The sequence below is a fragment of the Dromaius novaehollandiae genome, chromosome 1 (assembly GCF_036370855.1).
Source record: "Dromaius novaehollandiae isolate bDroNov1 chromosome 1, bDroNov1.hap1, whole genome shotgun sequence".
NCBI lineage: Eukaryota > Metazoa > Chordata > Aves > Casuariiformes > Dromaiidae > Dromaius > Dromaius novaehollandiae.
In genome coordinates this window covers 38,538,746-38,564,117 of record NC_088098.1, presented here as the reverse complement: position 1 = coordinate 38,564,117, position 25,372 = coordinate 38,538,746, and the positions used below count along the sequence as shown (strand labels likewise).

Here is a 25,372-nt window from a genome sequence, read left to right as displayed (position 1 = left end):
CCTCAACCCCCTTCTGGTCCCTCTTCAGCAGTGTTGCCAAGTTAAGGTTAAGCCTTGAATTTAGCGTTATTTACAATGGAGAAGAGCTTGAGATTTGATAGTGCAGGTATGTTAAGGTACATGTTGAACAGAGTTAGCATTCTAGCATTCTCATGGAATGTTAAACCCCAAGAAATCTTATGAGACTGTAAAGGTAAATAATGTTTTTCATTTATTCTGTTTTCCCATCTATATGCACTGAAGTTTACATCATTGCAAGCATTTATTGGATTTCTAGTCTTACTAAAGCAAACGTGGATGTTGCACTGTTGACGTCACTGTTGGTTTCTATTAAAAAACCATTTTGGAAAGTACTCTTATGAGAAACGTTTTATCTGTTCTTTATTTTACATGTTTTATGCATTATTTTACATGTTGAAACATCTGTACTATGGAGAGAGAGTAATGACAAAGAAGTTCTAAGTATCCTTAGTGTAACTGCTTAATGATGACTCAAGTAAGCTGAAAAGGCTGAGAAATGGAGCAATGCAGGACCACAGAATGACAGCTATACTGCAGCTCGCATACTTTAAAGAAGTTAATAGGCAGCTGAGAAGGGTATCACAGGGACTGTTAAAAGCAATTCTATTATTGATTAGCAGTCATGGGTGCACAGACTGTCTTTCTCTTTCTAGGAGCATCTCAGGTTCACTCAGGTCCAAACTTTTGATAGTTGTAGGAATAATGGAAAAAATCAATTGCATACATATTCATTCAATTGGATAGATGCTGCATCAATTGTAGGCATTTAATTTTAAGGTGTCTTAAAAATTTGGTTGAGAATATACAGTGTTAAAGTTTCCTTTTACTGTAATCATCACTACAATTCAGTTAAAGCAGAATTTCTGTTAAATTTTCTGTAGATTAGGATGATAATTCATTTATTAAAGAGAGGTTGTAGTAAATGTGTGATTTCCTGTGGGGGCTACATATAATGTAACTAGTTTTTGTAGAAGAAGCTCTGTTTTCTCTGAATAATTATGTGTTTTGTGGACAAAAGAATTTGTTATTTTTAACTAGTGATAAGCACTGTAAATTCAGTATTTGTCTCAGTAGTTTTGTAAATTCATGATAGCTTTTGTGTAAAAGTTGAATGGAAGATGTTCCACAGAAAAGTACATTTAGTGACCTTCTAGTATTCAATTGAAAATCAAAGTGTAAACTTTCTTTTTAAAAATCAGGTTCTTTTCAGCATGCTAGCTGTTTTGGCTGTGGTTCATGGAACCAAACAAACCATGGTCTGTGTTTTAAGAACCACTGCTCTGTATTACCACTGTCTTCTCCTTTACATAATTCTTTTTAATGCATGTATTGTGACAGTGGGCAAAAATTCAGTAACATAGAATAAAGCACCAGTAGCTGTGATAGATACAAAAATGAAATACAAACTCAAATCAAAAACCCAGCATCTCCTATAATTCAGAAATATTTGATGGCATGAAATCAGTTCAGAATAAACAGGTTGGTTTAGTGTTGCATTATTTATTTTGGCTAGTGCTAATAAATATTTCCCTGAAGATTTGTGAATAAATAAACCTATGGAACTAGTGATTATCCCTTAAAGTTACCTGGTGTCTGAGAACCAACTTTCAGTTCTTCTTCAGTCGTAGGGGGGCTTGATCTATTCAGAGTTTGGTTTGAACACAAGAATCTGCATGGAATAAATCACTAATCATAAAAATATCTTAATTCTTTGGTTTCAGAATACCTAAACAGTTGTCAAAGGTATAGGTTGGGTTAGAAGGTTGCATAAAACCCCTCAGAGATGATAACCTTTGTTTTCTCATACATAAAAATAACTTGAATAAAAGGGCAGATCTAAGTTGCAGTGGAAGAGTTCAGAATTCTGGAAGATGAAACAAAGAGATGTGGTGTGGCCTAGTTGTTGCCAATGGCCTGCATGCTAACCTGGGGCATTTTCTTGTGCCTTTGTTGCTCTGTTAATGAAACAAATGATGATGGTCTACTGACCGCCCTACAGTGAGTGACTGTCCGGTAAAAGTAGTAAGAAGCTCCTCTTAAATTCCCTTCCCCTTCAGGACTCTCTCTCCTTTATAAAATCTTTCATGTTGGTCTGTCTCAGCAGAAGATTATTCTGGCATAAATAAAACTTCTGAGTTGAAACTACATACTAATTCAAATTTTAATTAACTCAAACTTTACTAATCAATTTTTTTTGACTGAATATTGCTGGAGGTAATTTTCTTTCATTCTCTGGATTGGAATCTGTTTGACCCATGTTACCTCGAATAGTGCAAGTTACCTCAGGCTCTGAGGAACTTACAGAATAAACTTACTTGTACTTACAGAATAAATTTATTGGAAATAATGCAGAGATAAGGAAAGCTGTCTGTCAGTAGACATATTAGAATTCTCATGCTTATTGACAACTACAATTCATAGACAATTTGAGTGTGTAGCAGAGAATATCATTTGGCTATTCTTCATGTGAATAGGACTCCTTCTATTCAAAAAAGATAGAAAAACCCTTGAAAATCCCAAATTAGTTGAGACATTAGTAAGTTGTTCAAGTGTCTGGTGTTTTATTTCATTTGCTCTCAGACAGTTTTTCCTTGTAGGAGGATGTAGCTGCAGAGAGGAGAAAACAAACTGTAGTAGAACAGGTGATGGTGGATCAATTATCTAGGTAAGAGAATTTATTGAATAAAATTTCAGTTTTCCATGAAGAAGAATTTGGATTTATGAATGTTTGGCTTTTATTGCAAAGGAGGTGTTTTGACCATGTCATTGTGAGTCTTATGTAGGGTTGCTGTTTGTATTTTTTAAAAAATAAACCTCTAGTTTAAGTGCTATGCATAATTTCAGTTTTCTCTGAGAATTATTAATTTTATACTAGAACCTAATTTAAGAGTTTTACGATAACATTACTTTTGAAAATAACCTGCTTGTATCTCTGCAGAATACGTGGATGCCTGTTGTTATAAATTACACTTCTTTAGTATTATTTTCTCTTCTAAGAATCTCAGCTTTATTAATATTCTTTTATTAATACTAACATACCATGCCTTTGAAGTAGAACAATATTATACAAGTGCTAAGCAGATAGGGGAAAAAAAGGCACAGATAAATCAAGTTGATAAAGGTTGCACAGGAAAGCTCTCCTAACTTCATTGCTGTCTCTTTAGCTCCTATAGAGTGTTGCTTTTGTGTTGTAAGGTACCATGCTATATTAAGAAAAAAAAGTAATGTATAGGTAAAGATGAGTATAGTAAAACTATCTTTCCTTATTATTTTTTCCCAAAAACTTTTTCTTATTTTTAAGCATGCTTTAATAGTTCTGGGACTTACTAAAGCTGTCTGGTCATGGCAATATAGTTAGGTGCAGGCTAGTTCAGTATTGTTTCTCATTACCTTGCTTGTTTAAAACTAGCTGTGGGTATTCCTACAGTATGGTGCATCTGTGCTTAGTTACTGCCTCTGTCGTTGTTTATATTATTACTGTAGCCTATCAAATCTTGAGTTTTTTGAGGTTGAAATGTTGTTACACTTAACCATTTTATTTTTTGTTTCAGTTCCAACTGCAGTTTAGCAACCTGTATTGTATAAAAGTCTGCTAATGCTTTTATGCTATTTAAAGGCTGAGATACCGAGAACATGGTCAGCAAAGTTGCATGAAGGAGCCAAGATGTTCATCAAACATCATGTTTACGTTCCAAATGTCGTTGTAACAGGATTAAGAATATGAAATCTAGATACAGTGTTCAACGCAGAAAACCCAGTTTTCAAAAATAATGCTTGTCCCTTGTCATATCTTTACAAATAAATAGGCAAAGGAGATGAGTACAGGGATTATTTTAACAATACGCTGGTTGTGTTGAAGTGGTTTAAATCCTACTGATGCAGGATTAAATATGCAGTGTTGTGCATCTTGGATCACTAATGTTCATTCTATGCTTAAACTCCTTCAGCTGCTTCTCTTTTTTTAATATTCTTGTATTTCTTCTCCTGCTCTGAACCCTTCTATTGACACTGTCAAAACAATGTTCAGTAGTGCTGCAGCTGCAGCAGGGTGAACTTTTAATTTAAAATATCTCTCTGTTTATGTTCCAAATATAACTGTGCCAGTACTGCCAAGGGAATTGGTATCAGAGAACAGGATGGTAATCGGGGAAGATTAGTTCAAAACTGTCACATGAAAAATCTATTAAAGGAAACACAAAAGATTTTTTGATTTTTTTGTTTTAATGGAGCTAAATTTGCAGTTAAATCAGTGTATCTAATCTGTGTGTAAAGATGGATCTGCATAGATCAGAGAGCAGTTTTATAAACTTAAATTATTAGCCATACATAACTATTTTTTTCCTTTTGATTATGAACCATTTTGATAACAGAAGGATAGATGCAATCTAATATATTTTTAAAGTGCCTCCTTTTTTGTTTGATTATTAAACTGATAAAGAGGATATCGTGATGTTCAGATTTCAGTTAATTTCTCTCCTATCTGCTTGATGGGACTTTGGGATCCTGTAGACTGTGTAGTGAGTTCCTTGGGAGAGGAAGTGCGTATGGATGGTTTTGTTGAATGATATCATTAGCCAGCACTAGAAACTGCAGTGACTGATTTTTGGAAGGAGCTGCTGATAGAGAAGATTAATGAAATAGTGGGAATGAGAGGAAAAAAAACAGCAAAAAACCTTCCTAATCCTCTGAATTATACATGTTAAGTTACTACAAGTGGTGCATTACTGGGCTATTATTGCCTATATTTGACTTTGAGGAATAGCTTCAGACTTTGTAAAAAATACACAAAATTAAGCGTGGTTAATGGCTCCCTCTGTGTTCTTACTGTTGCATTATTCTTGCTTTTTTTTTGTAAGAATATGTGAGATCTGAAATGTATACTTACTATTACTTACTAATATGCAGAGGGCTTCCCCCTGCTCTTTTTGGTTAGAGCTGTTATAAGTGACCCAGAGCAATCCACACGTGCTGATGTTGATCAGGCATCTCATAGACTTCCAGGACTTGGGACAGCACCATTGCGTTTTAGGAAGAGAACACTACATGAAACAAAGTAAGTTTTCTCTAGTAGTTATTCTTTAGAAATACGTTGTTGTGCTCTGTCAAGTCTTCTGTGATAGGTTATGTGATAAAAGCTTGGCTCTACAAGCACAAAGGAGTGCAGAGAGACAATGGCAGGTGAAGGAACTTGAATAACACCCTGCCCTGGCTACTTCCAGGCCTTTCACAGGAGAGTGGTCAGACCATCAAGTGCTCATCTCCACAAGCACAGAGGCGGGCAGGGGGACCCAAATTGTCTACTCAGAGAAATGGACATCTTGTCCTGGCTCTTCCCAGGGCTGTCGCAGGAGAGCCATCAGTGGTTTGGTATCTTTTCGTAATATCCTTGATGCCTTTTTAGGTGTTTTGTTCCCGACTTGGACCCAGTAGCTTCATGCGAGTCCTTTTTTGTAGCCTCCGTGTGCTTGTAATTGCCTGTTGAAGCCATTTTTGTGGGTTCTCTGTATATAAGGATTGATTCAGAGTATTTGTAGAACCTGGGAGTACTATCTTAAGCTCACACTGATACTGTTCTCCATTACAGGGTTTTGCCAGCTGCCTTTGAGTTGGCTGCATGCTTGCAATCTTGTGGGGTTTTTTGTTGTTTTTTAAGATTCCCATCCTGAGGTGCAAAAACTGCATAAATATGTATCAGCAAATGCTGATGTAGATCTTCACAACATAATCATACTTTCTTTCATGTTTTGATTTCCACTGAAATAGGTAACTGTATGGATATTTAAATGTCATTCCTCACCTGTGAGCATTGAAATGGTTACTCCAAGGGCTTGAGAAAAACCAAGAAAACATTTCGATCTATGTAATGAAATGGATGTGTAGTTCCTGGTTTTTTTAAATCTGTCTCAACGTGCAGGCAAACATCTCTCTTTTGCTTATTTTAATACCATGTTCTGAAGGCTTTCTCAGCAAGTTTCTGTTTTATTTGTATTCCTCAAAAAAAAAAAAAAGGCAACAAAAACTGTGATTTCAAGAGCAACTCCCCAGTCTCAGTCTTTTACCTCCATCACATGGACATTTCTCCATTTCTGGAAATAGTGATCTATACTGATATGGTTGATATAAAGTATCTAGGTAGATAAAGAAGACCCCACATGGGTATTTTGCAAGAAAATGTATTGTATGGTAGGAGCATGGTGGACATTTAATTCTTGACATCAGCATATCTAAACAAAATATCTCATTCATACCTATACCTTCTGTGGATGTACTCTGCTTTTCTGTGGTGAACAGTTGTATGATATAATTGCAGAATGCCTTTCACATTACAACTCTGAGTTGCTTTCTAATTCAACTACAGTGGATCATCTCTTCAGCCAGGTTGCCAAGGATACCATATTTCACATTTTTTGCTCTTTTGAAACAGTTGATTTTCACATAATATTGCTTTGTGAGCATATAGGTGTTAACATATTGAATTATTTTCACAGAATAAAGACCAAATCAGGATTAACTGAAAACATGCTTTCTAATAAGCTGCGTTTTGATAGTAGGATTGTATCAAGGTAATCACAAATTTTGTAAAGATTTTTCAGTTCTGTGAATTTATAAATGATGATCTTTACCTCTCGAAATAATTAATTGCACTGAACCTTTCTTTCTGAGCCCTGTGTTTAGGAAAACAGTGTGTGCTCTGGGGGTATACGTTCACACATGTATAAGTACAAATTTTGATGTGGCTGTTAGTGGTTTTACGGTCCCATTGCACAGCATTAAGATGCTTAAGTAATGTTATGTAACCATTATATACATCTTAGCTCTGTGCAGGACACAGGGATTGTGTAGAATAGCACTCTTAACCATTGCACCTCAGTTAATTAATTTTTTTTTTTGCCTTATCTTAGCATGTGGCAACCACTGTGGATGAAAAGCATGACTTAGTATCTTGTTTGTATCTCCTTACATATTAAAACTTGCAGATTTAGCGTATCTTTGTATAACTGGTCTGAATTTTGTAGGGGGTGATACAAACATATTCTTCAGCTCTGTAAGTGGCTCTTTTCTGAAGCACTGAGCTGTATACCCTACTTGTTAGACACGGCTGAGGTTTCAGCCACGTGGCTTCATATGCCACAATGAATGTAGGAGTCCTGATTTAGGTAATCCTTTAGTTAATGAATGAAAACTACATTGGTATACTGGAGATGCAGTTTTGAAAGGTCTTCTTAATATTATAAAGAAAGAATATTGAATTAAGACGTGTCCAAATCTACGCAGTATTTCAGTGAAGAGAGTCAGGTATCTCTTTCAAAGAAAAGGATTACACAATAAGCAACACTGGACATAAAATATGTATTTCAAAATAGAAGTGCTATTTCTATTTGAGTTGAATTTGATTTGTGTAAATGCAAAAATCTAAAAGTTGTTTTCAACTTTCCTTCTAGAAATGGTCGTGATGCTTGTAGAGAGTTGATTGGATTTTTTTTTGCATATGACAGATCCATTACCGTGTATGAATTTCGACAATTTGGAAAAAACAGGTAGGATAAGTCACTTTAAAAAAGTTACTTGGACTGTGCTATCTTACTTAGATGTGTTATCTTTTACAATGGATCTAAGAGGCTTAACTATATTCAGTTGTTTTAAGATCAGTTTTGAATTATTTCACAGAACAAATGCCTTGCCTTTCATTCAGAAGGGAGTTTATCAACATGAGCAAGGACAAAAGAAGGGAAAAGCTTATGATCTTAGTGACTTCTATATTGTAAGTATTCTTCTATTGAACATGTGTCAATTTTGTTGATGATTTAGAAATAATATCTAGATGTTAGACTTGCACATTGTGATCTGGCATTTAGGGGAAGATTTTCAGTTAATTTCAGTAGGCTTTTCCTGTTTAAGATTTTCAGGAATCTGGATTATTTTGCTGTCAGAATGTTTAGAGATTCCACTTTTGTCTTCTGAGTAAGCTATGGTTTGTGCTGTTACCACTAGAGGGCATAAGGCTGCAGACAGTGAAGGATTCGTAGACGTTAAAGAGTGACAAAATGAACAACTCAAGCAGGAGGGTCTTGAAGATGAAATAGACTAAAGTACTTGTTAAAAATTAATAATCTTTGCAAGATTTGCTGACACTTTTGACACTAAGGAATGATCAAGTATTTTTTTAAACTTGAGAAAATTTGTGGTGTAATTGGTTTTAACCTGAACTTTGAGGATATTTACCACCAGCTGTTTAGAAATAGCTTTGAAAAGAAACTTTTGCAAAAAGGTGTTAGTTTGAAACATCATTTGAATATATAATATCTAAAGTCAAGTCTTTCTCTAATGTGCATTTTAAACTAGGCTAGACTTCATCCACCAGCTAATCTCATCAGTGACTGTAAATGATATTGCATCTTCTGTACTGTTGGATTTGTGGGTTAGGTGTTTTAGGTTTATAGATACTAAAGCAATTTTTCAAGTACAGGATGTTTCTACTGAGTTTTCAGCCTTTAATCCCCCTGCTAATCTTAAGTTTAGAGTAAGTGATGTATTTGAATTTGAACATTAGTTTTTAGAGTATTTTGTCTAATCACCTACCTTCTCTTAACTGTTTATGTGTGGCTACCATGTAAGAGTTTGCAAGATGAAATAGATGACTTTATCGTATGGTGGTTACAGTTATTTAGACAATTTTTATCGTTGCTATTGATATGTTTGCAACCTGCAAATGGAATGATTAAAGTGTGTTCTGGATAGAGATGCTTTTTTAAGGCATCCAGAAAATGTGCTGTTACTGAGTTTGGTAGTCCTTGGAATGGTGGTTTACCTGTAAATCCCCATATCTGCAAAGTGGTTTTCTGGGCTGACATTAAGATATACAACTGTCTCTCAAAGTCCGGGTGGCTGACGGACTTGCACTTGCTACGTTATGGTTTTTGGAGACTTTACAACTAAAACCTGCATGGTATTACAGTTAGAGCTACTGCTTTTGTGATTCTTTGCAGGGTTCTTTGCTCTTTGTCTGCTGTTTTTCTCTCTCTCCACTTCCCTTCCTTCCCTCTTCTCCCAACCCAAATAGCTGCTTGAACTTTGGAGTAAATGTAAGGTGTCTCCTGACCTCAACCTGGAGGGATGGGAAGAGTCTGTAATATTTAGAAGGGACTATATTGGGAACTGTATATTACTATTAGCGTGTTTTTACTCAGAATTTATTAGTGAAATTCAGTGATTTTAAAGAATTACTGTATATTTAAACATTGCATGAATGATTTGAGCTTTGGGACAGCTACTTTTTAGTTGTTTGTAGCTCTCAAATCTGATTTTAGGTTGTTTAAAATAGCTATGGAGGGTTTCTTCTGGTTTGAAAGGAGTTTGTTGTTATAGAATCAATGTAGCACCTTCTACCTGAACCTCTTTTTTGTGGCCCAGTGATTTCTGGATCCCATGATGATCAAAGGAGAAGAAAAACAGAAGAGTAGAGTCTGGCTGTGAAGGAACAATGCTCTACAATCTCACATTCCTGAGCTGTGAATTAGGCCACAGTAGGGTCTTGTACTAGACAAACCTCCATGTGGAAGGTGATGAGTATTGTCTTGGAGCCTGCACCTGCCGTGTTTCTTTTTCTTTTTTTTTTTTTTTTGTTAGTGCTAGAAAGGCTCTGTTAAGAAGGTTAACTGACCTTAGCTACGCTTTTCTGTCATTTCATACCAGGAATTATACTTCCAGAGAGATGTGCAGAACATGTTCTACAAAATGTATGATGGGCTTGTGATTCATTATATTCTCTGTCCTTAGGGAGCTAACCTCACTTTCCGAAGTGTTGATCATAACCTTCCAGAAAGTGTTAAGCAGAACCCTGTTCTCACCCTTCGTGTGACAAGTATTGATGAAGCAGCTATGGATTTTCTAAAGTAAGTGCAGCTGTTTTTCAAATTATTCTTCCTCCCTTACAAAAAAGTTTATTTAGTTGTTTTTTATTGGATCTTCTAATGTTATATTATTTATACTGTTAAAAATTCTACATTTGAGCTGTCGTTGAGAAAAAATAATAGATGCGAGTGGATGTTCTAGAATTTAGTAATTTGTTAGAATGATAACAGGTAATTAATTAAATTATGAAACTATCCTGTTTGCTGTGTTTGAATTTAAAGTCAGATTTTTTTATATGCAAGTCATATACTGAAACTTTTATATGATGAACTAAAGTGCTACATTTGGGAAAAAATCTTTTTTTAAGTGATCAACAGTATCACTGAATCTTTTATGATGCTTATGTTTAAAACAAACATGATACAGTCAGCCATGATAACACTAGTGTTTGAACAGCAGGGGGAAAGACTGTGGCATGCGTGCACTCTCTCACGCATGCATGCACGCGCGCACGCTCTCTCTCTTTTTAATCTTCCCTTTCCCTTCATTTTTTATTTCCTTTCGTTCTCCAGATATTGCCATGTGTGCCACGTGAAGACTACAAACACTGAGTCGTCTTACTTCGTCATCTCATTTGCTTTCTCATTCCTTTGGGGTACTGAACCCTATATTCCAACAGAACCTTTGCTCAACCTCTCTTCTCCTAAGGCTCTGAGATTCTCTGTATGTTGCAATTCTTCTTTGCTTTAGTATTTCGGTGGAAAGAGAGGTGTGCTGCTTACTGCAGCAGAGGATGGCTAGCACCAGTTCTGCATTTCTGATGAAGAAAAAAATGAGTCCTGATAGCATTATCTCTGCTACTGTATATCATCCAGGCCACCAGTTTTGGGAGAATTGGAGTAGAGAGTGCACAGGGCTAGTATCGACACCTAATAATTTGATATTGTTTGGTATTAGATATCTTTAGAATTAAGGTGTTAATACTGATATATTGCCAGTTTTCTCCTTCCCCTTGTTTCAAGTGAGGAGAAACAAAGAAGAGGAAGAAATAGAATTATCTTTCTATTATGTGCTATAATTTACAATACCTGCATGAGAAATATGGAGGTCACAGATTATGACCATTTAGTTTCTCTCCAGCCCTTGTTTGCATTAATTTAACATGACTGACAAAACATTTGACTGTCATGGCTGAATGTGTCCCTGTTTTCACCAGTATGGTTTACTGTAGCAAAAAACTTTGAAGAATGTAGTTTCAAGTGTATCTCTACCTGCTAAATCACTGTAATTTTAGTGTGTACAGTAAGCTGTCAGTAAAGCTTCTGATTTGGACATTTATTCAAATTACCTGTTAACTCTTTAATAATGAGATGTGAGTGACCCCAATGTGTTTCACTGGGATATATGACCTAGTTGTTCCCTGAGATTATCTGTATTGGTTTTTTTTTCTCTTTCCTACTGAAAGAGAACTAGTCCATGTCTGCAAATAGCTCTTCCCAAGAGGATGGGCTGTTGTCATAGGGAGAAAATTATTTCCTCCTTGTGCATTTCCTCTCTTTTATGATCAGTGGAATGTAGGTATGACGCTGATACAGCTCAGAGATAATAAAGACATTTATGTAGCAGAAAAGCTCTTTTGGAGCAGTATTTCTGTACGTTTTCTTTCAAAATGGTTTTGGTAAATTAGATTGTTTCGTAGTCTGAAAGATGGGAATTTCTTGGAACTTTTTCAAATGGTTAGGTGAATAGGTAGTCTTTGAGTATGCACTATTCTGTAGATAATAGTCTTATCTTAATATCTAAGTAGAAGTAAACTGTCTAGGGAATGCAGTATCTTCCTCTAGGGTGTCTGGGTTTTATTGCCTATATGCTGGTTCTTAACACAAATATTTTGGTATGAAAATTTATTATATTACTGTGTTGCCTGAACATGGAAGCTACTTAACAGAATTAGAAATACAGTTGGAGCTTCATGAGTCAAATTTTGGTGAAGAGTTAACCTATAGTAGATGTCAGAAGGTATAAATTTTCATAGAATCACAGAATGATTGAGTTTGGAAGGGACCTTTAGGGATTTTCTAGTCCAACCCCCCTTGCTCAGACCTGGGTCAACTAGAGCAGGTAGGTCAGAACTGTATCCAGTTGGGTTTTGAGTATGTCTGAGGATGGAGACTCCACCATCTGTCTGAGCAACTTGTACCAGTGTTCGACCACACTGAGTGAAAAAGTTTCTTCTTAAGTTTAAATGGAATTTCCTGTTTGTCAATTTGTGCCCATTGCCTCTTGTCCTTTCACTGGTTGCTACTGAGAAGAGTCTAGCTCTATCTTCTTTACTCCCTCCAAGCAGGTATTTATACAGAATAATAAGATCCTCCCCCAAAGCTTCTCTTCTTGAGGCTAAGCTGTCCCAGCTCTCTGAGCCTCTTTTCATATGCCAGATGTTCCAATCCCTTCTAGAGTAGGAACAGCAATAACAGAGCCACAGTTAAATACACTCACTATCTAAAGAGTGCTTTAGTTAGAATAACGTAACTATTATTTTCTGTCTGCAGCTGCTTAGATACATGAAGCTTGTTCTTAAAATAATATTCACTTTAAGGTCCCTTTACACTGAAAGCTTTGCAAAGGAGCCATAGTGAGTTAACAGTCCGTAAAACAGTAAATTTCAATTGAATGGGTTATAGAAATATATCGTTGTATGATGCTTACTGTTAATTGTTGCCTCCCTGCAAGGTTTCCTTGAAATGGAAAACAATACAATTTAATTTTGGGTAGTTTATGTGAGACTGTGTGCATCTCTGAAGCATATCATTCTGTTACATTGCTTCCTTCATTCTTTGCTAATCTGGTACCTGTAGAGTTTGGAGTTGATTGAATGTTATCTCTAAAGGCTCCAGAATCAAGACCTGCTCTTCAGGTCATAATTCAGGTCTGGATCTTCTGCCACCTGTGGTAGAACAAATTGCTGCTTCTTTATTCTCTCTCGAGTTAAAGTCCGTTCTTTTAGATTTTAGATTTTGGAGTCTGTCTGTCTCTTCTGAGTTGGGGGATTATTGAAATCTTAACTATCTATTTTCTCTGGTACAAAACTCTTGAAGTGAGTCCTTGTCCCCCCATTACTAAAACTACAGAGAATACTGCTCAGATAGTCTGTTGCAGGTTTTCAGGAGGTCTTATGCCCTGCCATCCCAGATCATGAATCCTTTGTATTTTAGATGTGTTTTAGAGAGGACGAGCTGTCCTCTGTAGCTGGTTGTTGACTTTAGCTTCCCACAGATTTATGGGATTTGAGTTAGACAAGCTTTTGGGGATTGAACTGCATAATGGGAGATACCCAAATAGGAGGTGAAAACCCTTCATAGATAGCAGAGGGGCAAGTCTTTGGCCTTAAAAGACAGAGGAAAGTACTCCATGGCAAGGCACTAATGAGCAAGCAGCATAAAGTTGGCAGTAGTGCTTTTGCCTCTGCCTTCCTACTCTGATTAAAGTAATTAATGAACTTTTTTTCTTCCAGTAGGTTCTTCCATAGTATTTATTTTTTAATCAAGCTTTATAACAATTTCTATGGATGGTGTTTCTAGAAATGCACCCCTGGAAAGTCCTTCCGAGGAATGAATAACTTGCCAGACAAAACACAAATTTTTAAGTAAAATTCCTAGACCATATGTAGGATGTGCTGATCCAGTTTTAGGTCTATAGCAGTGCTGTTGTTTGTTGCCAGAACAGCTGTACCTAGAAGACAAACCTTTTTTTGACAGCTCCGAGCATTATTTTTGTTTATTTTGACAGACCTACAGTTAGCCTACATGAATTAAAGCCAAAAGAAGTGGCCTGGGAAGCTCAGAACAGTCTTTATTGAGTCATATTCCATCTGTAACTGTAGCTAATACTGCTTTCTTCAGAAGAAGATGCAAACACCATATCATGGAAAGATGCTTGTCTGTCTTCTTTTTATTAGCTTGTATTTGAAATGAGAAGGCTTATGTATTTTCCAAATCAGGCTTTAATTGAAACTAAAAGTCTTCTGTTTAGTCTCCAGTGCAAGAAAAGACTTGTGTGCTTTATTAGCATTAGCACCTTAAACTCAGTAGTTAACACTTCTCTACGGTTGTTTCAGAAGGTGTCTGCTCCCCTCCAAATCTATCACTCAAACACCTGAACTAAGAAAAGTTTTCTTCTGGGTCTGTATAACCTACAGTTAGCAGCATGGACACTTTAAAAAAAAAAAAAAAGAAAAAAGAATATGGTTTTAACATTCACATCATCACTACTTTTTGATTACCTGGACCCACTTCAAGAAATTAATTTAATGATTTGAGACACATTTTTTTGTGGAGGGCTTATCTTTATCTGTACACTGTATCTGTACAGGGTATCAGTCTCTAAATACATCTTCTCTTGAAGATTTCACCTGTGTTAACATTTCTTTAAAATGGCTGGGTAAAATCCTGTAACAAATAGAAAACTGGGTGACAGGCCTGCTGTCATTCTCCTGACACCATGTTACTCTCATTTTCTGGGTATCATCAGATGTTAAAAATCAGGCAGGATGTGAACAGTATATTGTTTAACAGGGTATTAAAAGAAAAATTCTGTGTTTATACATTTTTGTTTCCATTGTTTCCCAAGATTGCTAGCAACAAAGTCACATGAGTGCTCAGAAGCCTTTTAGTTTAAATTTAATTTATTTCATATTTCTTGTCTGATCGTCTTGTCACTATTTTGTTCTAGTCATTAATATGTAGTTCAAAGGCTGTGGAGGAAATGCATGTTTCTCAAGATGTGTTTGAAATGTATGCAAAGAGTGCCCCACACAAGAACTTGTAGCACCTCTGGTCTCTTGGAGGTTCTCTGTGCTGTCTCACAAGATTTTTTTTGTGTGTGAGACTCCCATTCACTTTATCCCCTTCATTAACTTTTTTCAAGTATGTGTCTTTTCTTTTAGAAATCATGATTTGTTCATCACAGTCTTCTTAAAAGTATCCCATTGTATTGTGTTGCAGGAACAAAGCAGAGACAGGGATTTTTCAACAATAATTAGCCTGCATGCATGTTTGTCTTGCTTAAGGTCTTCATACCTGAAAACTCCTCAGATACCTGCAGACTTCTGTCAATATAATGTCTGTTCCCTTTCTGAACAGAGTTCCTCCTTCAGCTGGCAGATTTTTCATACTTCTTGTTTAGCAGATTTCTGGCAGTTTCTCATCGGAGCTGTTTGTAGGTTGCCTGGAGAAGGTGGAGTCACTGCAGTTAAAAGGTCTGGAATTCCCTCTTACTGCTCTTGCATGTCACTGATGGATCATGTCCAGAACATTTCCTCCTTGGTTCAGGGCATACTTCAGTAAGCTGAATCAGAATAGTAGTATGAAACCTGTTCTTCCTGTAAGGAATTGGTGACATTGTGTGAAATACCTGAACACTCATTAAAGGAAATTTTTAAATAATTCTGTCTTTCTGCAGAGGTACTCTTTGGTAGGGTTATGTTGCTGGATTGGTGCCCAGTGTCCCTGAAGTGATACTCTTCTTGGTCTGCATCATGGAGGACAACTTTTTCTGCCCTTTTTCTTTCTGGGTAATAACAATGCTAGTCTTTTTGTCCTTGTGCCCGATTAATGATGAATGAGGAGCTAAGACATGGAACAGATGGAAAAAAATGTTACCTAATTGTTTTCTTTCAGTTAGCAGTTTGACTTAGCATTTAACTACCTTGCTAGGAGAGTAGAGATTCAAGACACAAATTACATAGTTTTGAAATTTCTTTTCTAAAGAGAGGTTTCTTCTGCTGTTCTTAAATAAGTGTTACTAGTTAACAAACTCTTCCAGTGGCCTGAGCTGAAGAGTGGGATTTAGTCTTGAAATTTGTTTCTGGAGACTTTACACACAGGAGGAATTATCTGTGATTAATGAATTGGTGGAGGAGCCGCTAACAGAATATTGTCAGACAAGAATTTCTGCATACCTGCAACTACTGAGCAATGACTTCCATGTGTGCCATCTCAAACTAAAGCAGTTGGATACTATGCTTATGAGGGTAGCATAAGAATTATGTGTAAAGTTCAAAAATTTTTTACTACAGCTTTTTTTAATTCAGTAGCATTACATGTAAATCCACCAATCAGTATGAATTTTGACTATTTTAGAGCTACTTCTATGGAACTCAAGCAAGAATTTGACAAGCGAGAGACTGATGACAGTAAAGTTTGCAGGAAGATCCAAGGTTTGTGTCTACTAGAACCCACTTAATTTCAATTTCTTTCTGTTTTACAGCTCAACACAAAGAACAGTAGTGACGCGTTAAGGATTTTATTTGTATAAATGAAATTAAACAAAAGTTAGATATTTTAATTAATACAATGTGTATTACTGGAATCTGATATCGGAATAAAGCAATCACAAGAATACTGTATCCTCTCATAGATACACCTTTTAATTTTCTTTCTTTAAATAAGAGGTCTGCCTAACGATCATGGAAATTGTGTAGAATAATTATGAATGTAATCAATAAAATGTTACTCCGTAATGACATAATCTATGAAAATATGCTAAAGCATAGCACTGGTCCTGTGTTAAATTGGCATTGTTTTAAAAATTACTGGCAAAATGTACAAAACAATCTCATTCTTCAGTTAATTTTGTAATATTATGTTAATTTTAGATAGTTCTTTTGACCATTACTTCTGTATATTGAAAAGTTGTTATTTTTCATAGTCTTTAATATTGCGTTAACCAATACATGAGTACGTATTGATCAGTATATTCTGGAATACGTAACTGAATTTTACCTTCCTACCTACAGTCTTTTGGACAAGGGCGTATCTTTGTGTTTAAAATTATAGAAAGATATTTATACACTGTTGCATATTATCTTTGTAATCTGTGATCAAAAAAAAGTGTTGAATTTGACCAGCTCCTGATTTGCTTAAGTATTTACTATCATTAGCTAAACCTTTTTTTTATATAGTCTTCAGTCACTAAAATCTGCTTGGACATTTACTTTTAGAAAAATCATTGACTAATAAATTAGGAAAAGTTTTTCTCTTCTAATTCTTGCAATTTTTTTTTTTTTAGGCATAGTAATTGATTTTTGCAGTTATCTGATTATATCTAACATTTGCTGGTGTGGTCTGGAAGGTTACATTTATGTATTTTAAGACCTATTTTAACATGCTGGGTATGATCTTTTACTGGAAACAACTCCTCTCCCCCATTTTTGATTTATAATTGTAAATATTAGTAATTTGAAAAAGTAATAGGATAATAGCAGATGACTTTTGTTAACTGAGAAATATGGACACCCATAAAGTAAGCCTGCTACCTAGAGGTTTTGATAAGGCCATTATTTTTACCATATAAATAGTTCTGTGGATAATATTTTGGAACAGTTTTGCCAAATCGCTTGTATTTGTTCTTGTTTCCACGTTTATTTAACACTTCTGTACAGAGAAGGAGCAGTTCTGTGCCCCATAATCAAAAGTTTGTATTACCAAAGTATGATTTGGTATATTGCTTTTTATGTTGAATGATGATATGTAATCATTTCTAGTGGAAGTAAGCAGTTTTTTAATTTGAGTGCATGTAGAGTGAAAACCATTCTTCCTTTCCTTGTGTGACCTTTTTAATGGTTTGTTAGATGTTGCCGTTCTTCATATGATTTCTGCTCAAATGTTGAGTAACTGATAGTTTCATTTTGAACTAACATTTTCTCCTCAAAAGTGAGAGAGTCTGAATGTATCATTTTAACCAGTAATATCATAGGTTGTTGTGGTTTTGTTTTATTTTAAATCATCTCCAAAACATGTGGCCAATTTCATGTAAATATTTTGTTCTCTGGATTCTCAGGTAGGCTCAGAGATACACTAAGGAAAAGAGGAGTTCGTGTTATAACAGGCTTAGGCAAGTATTTCCGACAAATAGACAAGAGCAGAAATGGGTTTCTCTCTCAGGCAGACTTTAAGGAAGCTCTAAAATTATTCCATTTGGAAATCCCTGAAGCGGTAAGTCTAGCTGAAACTGCTTAATAACTATATTTGCAAGTGTCAGGTTTTTGGGGTTTTGGTTTTTTACTTTGTGGTATGTTGGCATTTCTGCTTTCAGTCCCATGTGAAATTTAAAAAAAAAGTTACTATTGCACAATCTTTTGTGTTACAAAGAAGCAAGTGGGATTGTGATCCATTTTTCTTTTTTGGCCCTTTTAAAATAATATGATTCTATATTCTTATCTTCTTTAAGTTGCTTTTAACTTACATGGCAGTAATTTTGTTAACCCTCTATACGTTGTGTTGTAAAAACTACCCACGTGTAGCAAAACTGCTGATAACATGATATATTTTTATGGTCATCAGTGACCCTTAATAACTTGCGTTAGTTTGGCGAATCTTGGAGTCAGTTTGGATTTGGAAGTTGTTTGTGAAGACCCTGTAATTTTCTACGTAGCAATTGCTTTGTTCTTGGACACAGTAAAGACATCAAGATTTATTTCCATTGTTTAGAAAAATTTTATAGAACTCTACTGCCTTGGGTTAATATCAGAGAAGAACTAGGATTTCTTTGTCTCTTAAGTGGTAGTGGCATAACTTTTGAATTTAACAGGGGTTGTCAGTGTTGCACCATCTTGGAGCGGAAAGGGGCTTGTCCTTTGAACCATACTTGAAATTTTTTCTGCCTACAGTAACTGCAAGTGGTCTGCTTGTTAAGAAATTGTTTATATTTTATTAGTAAAGTTTTGTCTCCATCACTGTAGTGTACCTTGTATTTTAAATGAGTTACATTGAATTTCATCATACCTAAAAGTTGAGTGTTCTGCATTTTCTTCACAGTGTAATAATAGCCCAGTAGTCAGGTTCACATGTATTTTATAAGAATTAACTTTGGGAAATTCCTTTTAAATTACAGGACTTTGAATCCTTATGGCTTGTTCTTGATCCCAGCAAGACTGATAAAGTTGACTATGGGGAATTTATTCATGCCATAGTTGGAGAAATGAATGAGTATCGGAAAGCATTTGTAAGAAAAGTAAGTTTCATGGCAGATACTCTGAGTGTACATATTTTCCAGTCTAACTTTGGAGTTGCTTATTCATCATGTTTTTAATTTCCTTAAATTGTGCATCTAATAATCAACTCTTTAAGCTGTCAGATAAGTTTATTAACATAAATGTAGATTAGAAGACTACACATTCTTCCATTGTTGAATTAGTTACTTTTGAACTCTGCAATTTAGAATTAAATCTTTAATTATTTTGAGTTTATGAGTATGTGTGCTATTCTCACTGTTCAGTCTGGTGTGTAAAGCATTTGGCTGTGCGAAACTCTCTCTTCCAGAAGTCTGATTGCTTGATTTTGGACAGATCGCTATGTGCGTACATATTTTTTCCTCAATGTGTGAAACAAGAGGAAATAATACTTGCCTTCTTTGTGACCTACCCACACTTAGAGGAACTGTATTAGTGAGACATTTTATAGTTGAAATATCATTTGTTGTATGTGTATCTAGAAAATGGACTGACAAAGGGACTGATATTGTAATGTGAAGCCATCTGCAGTGTGAAACTGATTACAAACGAGTCAATATCATAGTGACTGGATATAATGAAGATCAGGAAAAAAGCTATGTATTTTCATATTTCTAATCACTGAGGGTCTGACTCTCCTAGCCTTATATATTGAGCGTGCATTTGAGCAAAACTGTTGAAATAAAAACAAGACTGCTGTTAGCAGTGCTAAATAGAGCTTCCCTATTTATCAGAATGACCTGGGAGTCTTTGTAACTGGAGGACGCAGAAAGGAAGTAGCCTAACTTCAGATTCTAAGGATGAGCTAGAGATTTTGGAGAGAGAAGACAATTTTTTTGAGTATGTTAGGTGCCATTTGATGTGAAAGTTGTTGAGATAAAATAATGATGAGATTCCGTACTCTAGAATCACTTTCTGGTATCCACTGACTATGATGGCAGTTTAAATTTGCTTACATAAAGTAGATAAGTTGACATAATCCATTGCACGGATCTAAACGTATGTGATACGTAGTTAAGTATATTCGATATTTATATTTAACTTTTTGCCTGCTTTTTTTCCCCTTGTTTAGGCCTATATGAAACTAGATTTCAACAAAACTGGGAGTGTGCCTATGGTAGATATCAGAAAATGTTACTGTGCAAAGAAACACCCTCTAGTATTAGCAGGTAATTCACATTAAAAAAAAAAAAAAAAGTAATTGATGAAGTTCACTTGTTAGCAGAGATAGCAGATCCAGAACCTATTTGGTGTACATATAACCTGTTTTCATATTGGCTTAGACTGGAGATGTTAATAAGAACTATTTTTTCCTCTGATTACCTATAATGTGTCTATCTGGTACGTGACCATAAATTGTAATGTTGTTCATATACACAATTTTAATATTTGCTTTTTCTCAAGCTACAAATATTTCATATATGCAGATTAGATTCCATTCCCTACTTGTGTAGGACTACGTTTAAGTAGTCGCATCTCAACTTTTGCATGCACGTCATCAGTGACACATATGATGTTACTGATTTTCACTTCAGAGGAGAAACTTTTTTTCATATTACTGTTTTTCATCAAAACATGCAAGGTTTCAAAGTGTCACTAAATGTACTTGGCACTTGAGTTTCTGAATAAATTATTCATTTATTTCTGGGACAGGGGTTGTCATCCTTTACAGAATTTCGGCCATGGAAAAAATAGGAGTTTAAGTCTTTGTAGGTTAGTTTCTAAAATAACATCTCCATATATCAAATTAGTATTCATGAAAGTCTCCCTGGTACCCATTTTACCTGCTGAAGGGAGGATGTTTTCTATATTGCCAGTGATTTTAATGGTAACACAGGAAGACATATGGTGGCATGGAGATGTTGGACAGAGGATAATCTTTGCAATCCTAGTTCTCTGTAATTCACCTCTTTGGCCCACCATCCGTTTTTCCCCTCTGCCTTCAGAACTGAGAGTTCAGCAAATTCAAGTAATTTTTCATCGAGTTTGTCAGAATATTTTTTCTTTGTCCTGTTCCTGAAAGAAGCTAGCCAGAGAAAACCCAGTGATTGCATAGACAGTAAATGGAGACAGTCTCAGAAATATCACAATTGCTTATGAGCAAGAACTGTAGACCTTAAAAACATGTTCCTGTTAGAAGCATGTACTGCAGTGGAGAATATAGGTGAAATCAACAGAGTCATGTTGTAACAGCGAAGACAGTAATTCATTGAAACTGATATTTTCCGAAGGATAAGAACTGCAAATATAAAACTCCTTCTCAATGCCATATAAATCATCTCAAATATAATCTTTATGAAGTCATTAAAACACACAAGTGTCACTTCCAGAACACTTTTCGAATGCAAACTCCAATCTTAAGATTTTTCTAGAGTTTTGAACTTGCATTGCATTAAGCTTATGGTTTGTTACAAAGATTACTTCTGAATTACCAAAATTTTAAGTTAGGAATGCATCATTCAGTTGTTTGTCATTTGAAGAAAAATCTTCCTGACCTTGTAATCTATTTAAATTGACTTTGATCTCATGTTTTTTGTTGCTATTTAATGCTGTCATGTGCTATTAAAGTAGTATCATTTCTGCAGTTGATACTAAGTGAGCCAATGACTTTGTTGGCTTCTGTGGATTCAGAATATTTTAACTTGTTCAAGAAAAAAGTGTTTGTAAGCTGAAATTGAAAAGTTTATTTCTTGAAATATATTGAATGCTGTATATTCACTGTTCTTGAAAATACATTTAATGGAAAAAATATATACTTTCACAGGCAAAGCTACAGAAGAAGAAATTAAATCATCATTTCTGGAAACATTAGGAGATTCCTGCAGCAATCCCAATGAAGTATCCTACCCTGAGTTTGAAGATTACTATGAAGGATTAAGTGTTGGAATCATGGATGATGATGATTTTGTTAATATCTTAAGGAACCCTTGGGGAATTTAAAGTGGAAGAAGTCAAAAAAAAGGAAAAGAGAGACCTTATAAACAAGGAGCAAACTAAATAAGTGAGGATTTAGTCTTGACATGCATTATTTCACAATTAGTGTCTTACATTGATTTCAAGGGCTGAAAAATTTACATTTGCTTTCAGAATAATAAATAATGAGTTGATTAGTGTCCTTTGAGCTATCCTAAATACTTTCTAAGTGTAAATACTGTTCACTCCTTTTTATTAGAAATAGTAAAGGCTGCTCCGCATACCAGAAGGCATTATTTACTCGATATTATAAGAAAGTGGCTTATTTTAAAATAACAGGAAATTAGAATACTAAAATGCATGAAAGAGTACGTGCAAGAGAAAATTTAGTTTTATGATGCATTGTGGAAAACCTTAAATTTGACTGTATAAATATCCATGGGAGCTTTTTTTCAGCATTTTCTGCTTATAAAAATAATATATTTCTTCTGATAACATTCTTTCAGTTTTTTGTTTCTTATGCTGGTGCTTAGCCTGAAAGAGAGCAGGTCATCCTTCTCCAATTTTGAGGATGTCTGCAGTACTGAAAATGTGGAGAAATTCACACCAGTTAGCTTTTAAACTACTATGCAGACCACCTCTGGTGATCATATTTATTCATCTTGGTCAGGCATCCAAAGCCGAGTGCTGAATCCCAAATGTTTTAATAAGAATCTTGTAACTACAGTCTGGATATACTGTGCAGCCTTTCATTGCACAAATAGATTTTGTGATCACTTCTTCCTTTACTATATTTTGCTAAGGTTTTTTTGAAAAAAAATTTTAAATATCTAGCTTTTGTACTTTTTACTGCTATTTTTTTTAACTAAAACTAAGCAATGTATCCTTTATCCAAACTGATGTATAGCATTTCATATCTACTCTGAAAGTATAAAACAGAGAAGTATATATATATAAAAAAAACCCTCCGTCACAACAAAAATTAAACCATGAAGTAAAATATTCCTTGCTACTTCAAATATTCAGCCAGATATGCCTTTCAGTGTAATAAATCTTGTTAATTTTGTAAGGTTCGTTGTGTTAAGGAATGAAAAAAATGCATTATTAATTTTCTATATATTTTTGATAGCCTTTGGTTTCTGTATGCCTGCCACCAAAATTAACTGTATATTGAATTGCATTTCTTGAGCCTATGCAATTAAAATGTAATAGTTTTCTCCATGCTTGTCTGACTACATTTTGAATATATAGCCTGTGGCTAACAGAACCTTCCTGTGAGACAGAATTTCTGTTTCATGGGTATTTGAGGTCAGTGCTGAAATGGGACTTTGGTCCCTCTGTGAGTGGCTGGCTTATTTTAGCTAATAGTATTTTCTTACCATGTTTTAATAACTTGTGCATTGTTGTCTTTTGATTATCAGTTTGTTTGTACTTGTCCACACTCGTAACTAGCATTGCAGTTTCCTCTCTAAATCCTCAAATGAGAGACTTTTTCAGTTCTTTTGGGGTTGCACAAGTCTATAATGTTTGTTGTCAGAGGAAGACAAATCCTGCCAATGCTTACTGCAAGGTGAGAATTCTGATGTGGCTCATTAACACTTCGTTACTTGTGCTTCCTGCTGGAATTTCTCTTGGTGGAAAGATTTTGTTAATTAGGGTTCATGAAATCAGTGATTCTGAGATGTCTATCTTCAGCTAGTTTTATGGGGATCTGCTTCTTACTGTGTTCAAATAACTGAAAAATATCAAGTGACATTTTTATGAGTCTTTCAAAGAATCATCTGCTCCGTTAGGTTTGTTCACTTGTGAGAGTTGTACCAGTGTATAAAGTTGTAACGCAATTTAATGAATGTGGCAGTGACTTGGGAATGACATATTGGTATTTAGTCTTACAATAGTGAGTTCAAAAATATTTTGCTGGAAAAACTGAAATTTTAAAAAGTCAAACTGGAAATGAATGTGAGGTTTTACTTGTTTGCTCAGGTAGTGATTCGCTCCTACCTGTATGTTTTTGCTACATAATTAAGATATGCCAGTGCAGCTTTTGCATTTCAGTGTAGCTTTCAAATTTGAAATGCATTTAAATTTCTCTTCAATGTTAAGGAGGACTCCTTTGCAAGAAGGTTTCCCTGGTGATGCTCTTAGGAAGATTATACCACATTATCCTATGGAATGGAAAAAATGATAACTGGGTGTGTCTTTAGTAGGTCTACTTACCAACAGAGGCAACATCTGTTGCAAATTTATATGCTTTCAATTTTGTTCTTATCACTAAAATGAGGAACTTTTAAGTTGCTTCCATAGCTTTGATAGTCATGCTTTTTTTCTTTTTTTCTTCATCTGAAAATGGATCCCTAACTGGGTAATCTAGGATAAATTCTAAAGGTCAGACATAAATAAAAAGTGCCTAAAAATGCAGGTAGGTACTCCTGCTCTCATACTTCTGTGAAACCTAATGGGCATATAACTTCTGTTAACTATAAGGTCAGCTACACACCAGTGGTTGCCTCAAACCATCAGCTATGATGTCTATGGTAAATTTTTAATGGAGTTTGCACAAGTGCCTAAAAGTCATTTTCCATCTGCTTCTTGTCCCTTGTCTAAACTTAGGAGAGGACAAAGGATGGTAAACCAAAGGCTACCCAAGGCTAGCACACCATGCTTACCTAGTTAGTAGAAAAACAGAGAAACTATTCAAACCAGTCTTTCTGATGTCTGTTTTTTTTCATTAACTATATTAAAAACTATCATTTGGCAGTGCTGTAGACTGTAGTCTGGATTATCCCTCTTTGAAACTCAAATACTGCAGCAGGTACTCTGAATATAGTGCCTATGCGATTCTGTAAATCCCACTATTTTGTCTTTTTTCACTGAGTATCTGAGGCATTTATAACTGTTGTTTTGAAGATATTTGAAATTTATTGCTATGGCTGAATCATTCTGAGATGAGAATAACCAGATGTCTTACTCTATTCTTTCTGTTTACAGTTTTGTACATGAGAGCTCTGTTCACTTTTGCCATCCAGCTATAAGAACTGCAGTTGTCAGGACTTTCTGTTTTCAGCATCAGTGGTCTCAGTGTTATATTTGTGTTGTGATTTGCTCTTATTAAATTGTAAGTCATTTGATGAACCTGAATCATTTTCTGTTGATCAATACTTTGCAGCTTTAAAGCTTTCTGGAGGTGTCTACTGGGAGTTACTGCCTTTAAATACGTTTCAGACAAATGTAATCTTCTGTATTTGCTACCTTCCTTGGTATTGCCCAAGTTTTTGGAATTAGAATGTGTTCTCAGTTAGTGTTCTCGGTCAGAGAAGCTCTCTGGCTTCTTCCCTGAAACTTAGTGCTTAATAAGACAAGTTTGTGTTTTCATACCACCCTAATTTATATTGCCACTGAAACATCTTAGTAACCTTCTATAATTCAGACTATAAGACGTGCAGTACACTACAAACATATTTTGCCCTATTAAATTCACATGCACCCAGGAGACAAGTAGAAATCAAAGAAGTGATACAGCTCCTCATTCTTGAGGGCTATGACCACTTCCTGAAATGAATATGCATTGACAAATGT

At 35.2% G+C, this 25,372-nt stretch overlaps 1 protein-coding gene across 4 annotated transcripts in view; it reads left to right on the top strand.

The window, feature by feature from the left end:
- Positions 1-24,934, top strand: part of CAPS2 (calcyphosine 2) — a 37,819-nt gene extending 12,885 nt beyond the window's left edge. For all 4 annotated transcript variants that reach the window (XM_064509211.1, XM_064509208.1, XM_064509215.1 and 1 more), the window contains 11 exons: positions 2,619-2,686; positions 4,955-5,074; positions 6,510-6,584; positions 7,464-7,559; positions 7,690-7,783; positions 9,799-9,914; positions 16,014-16,090; positions 17,713-17,867; positions 18,766-18,885; positions 19,956-20,052; positions 21,648-24,934. In XM_064509211.1, the coding sequence (XP_064365281.1) occupies positions 2,619-2,686; positions 4,955-5,074; positions 6,510-6,584; positions 7,464-7,559; positions 7,690-7,783; positions 9,799-9,914; positions 16,014-16,090; positions 17,713-17,867; positions 18,766-18,885; positions 19,956-20,052; positions 21,648-21,823 (1,194 nt within the window). In that variant the 3' untranslated portion in view covers positions 21,824-24,934. The remainder of the gene's footprint in view (positions 1-2,618; positions 2,687-4,954; positions 5,075-6,509; positions 6,585-7,463; positions 7,560-7,689; positions 7,784-9,798; positions 9,915-16,013; positions 16,091-17,712; positions 17,868-18,765; positions 18,886-19,955; positions 20,053-21,647) is intronic.
- The last annotated feature ends 438 nt before the right edge of the window (positions 24,935-25,372 follow it).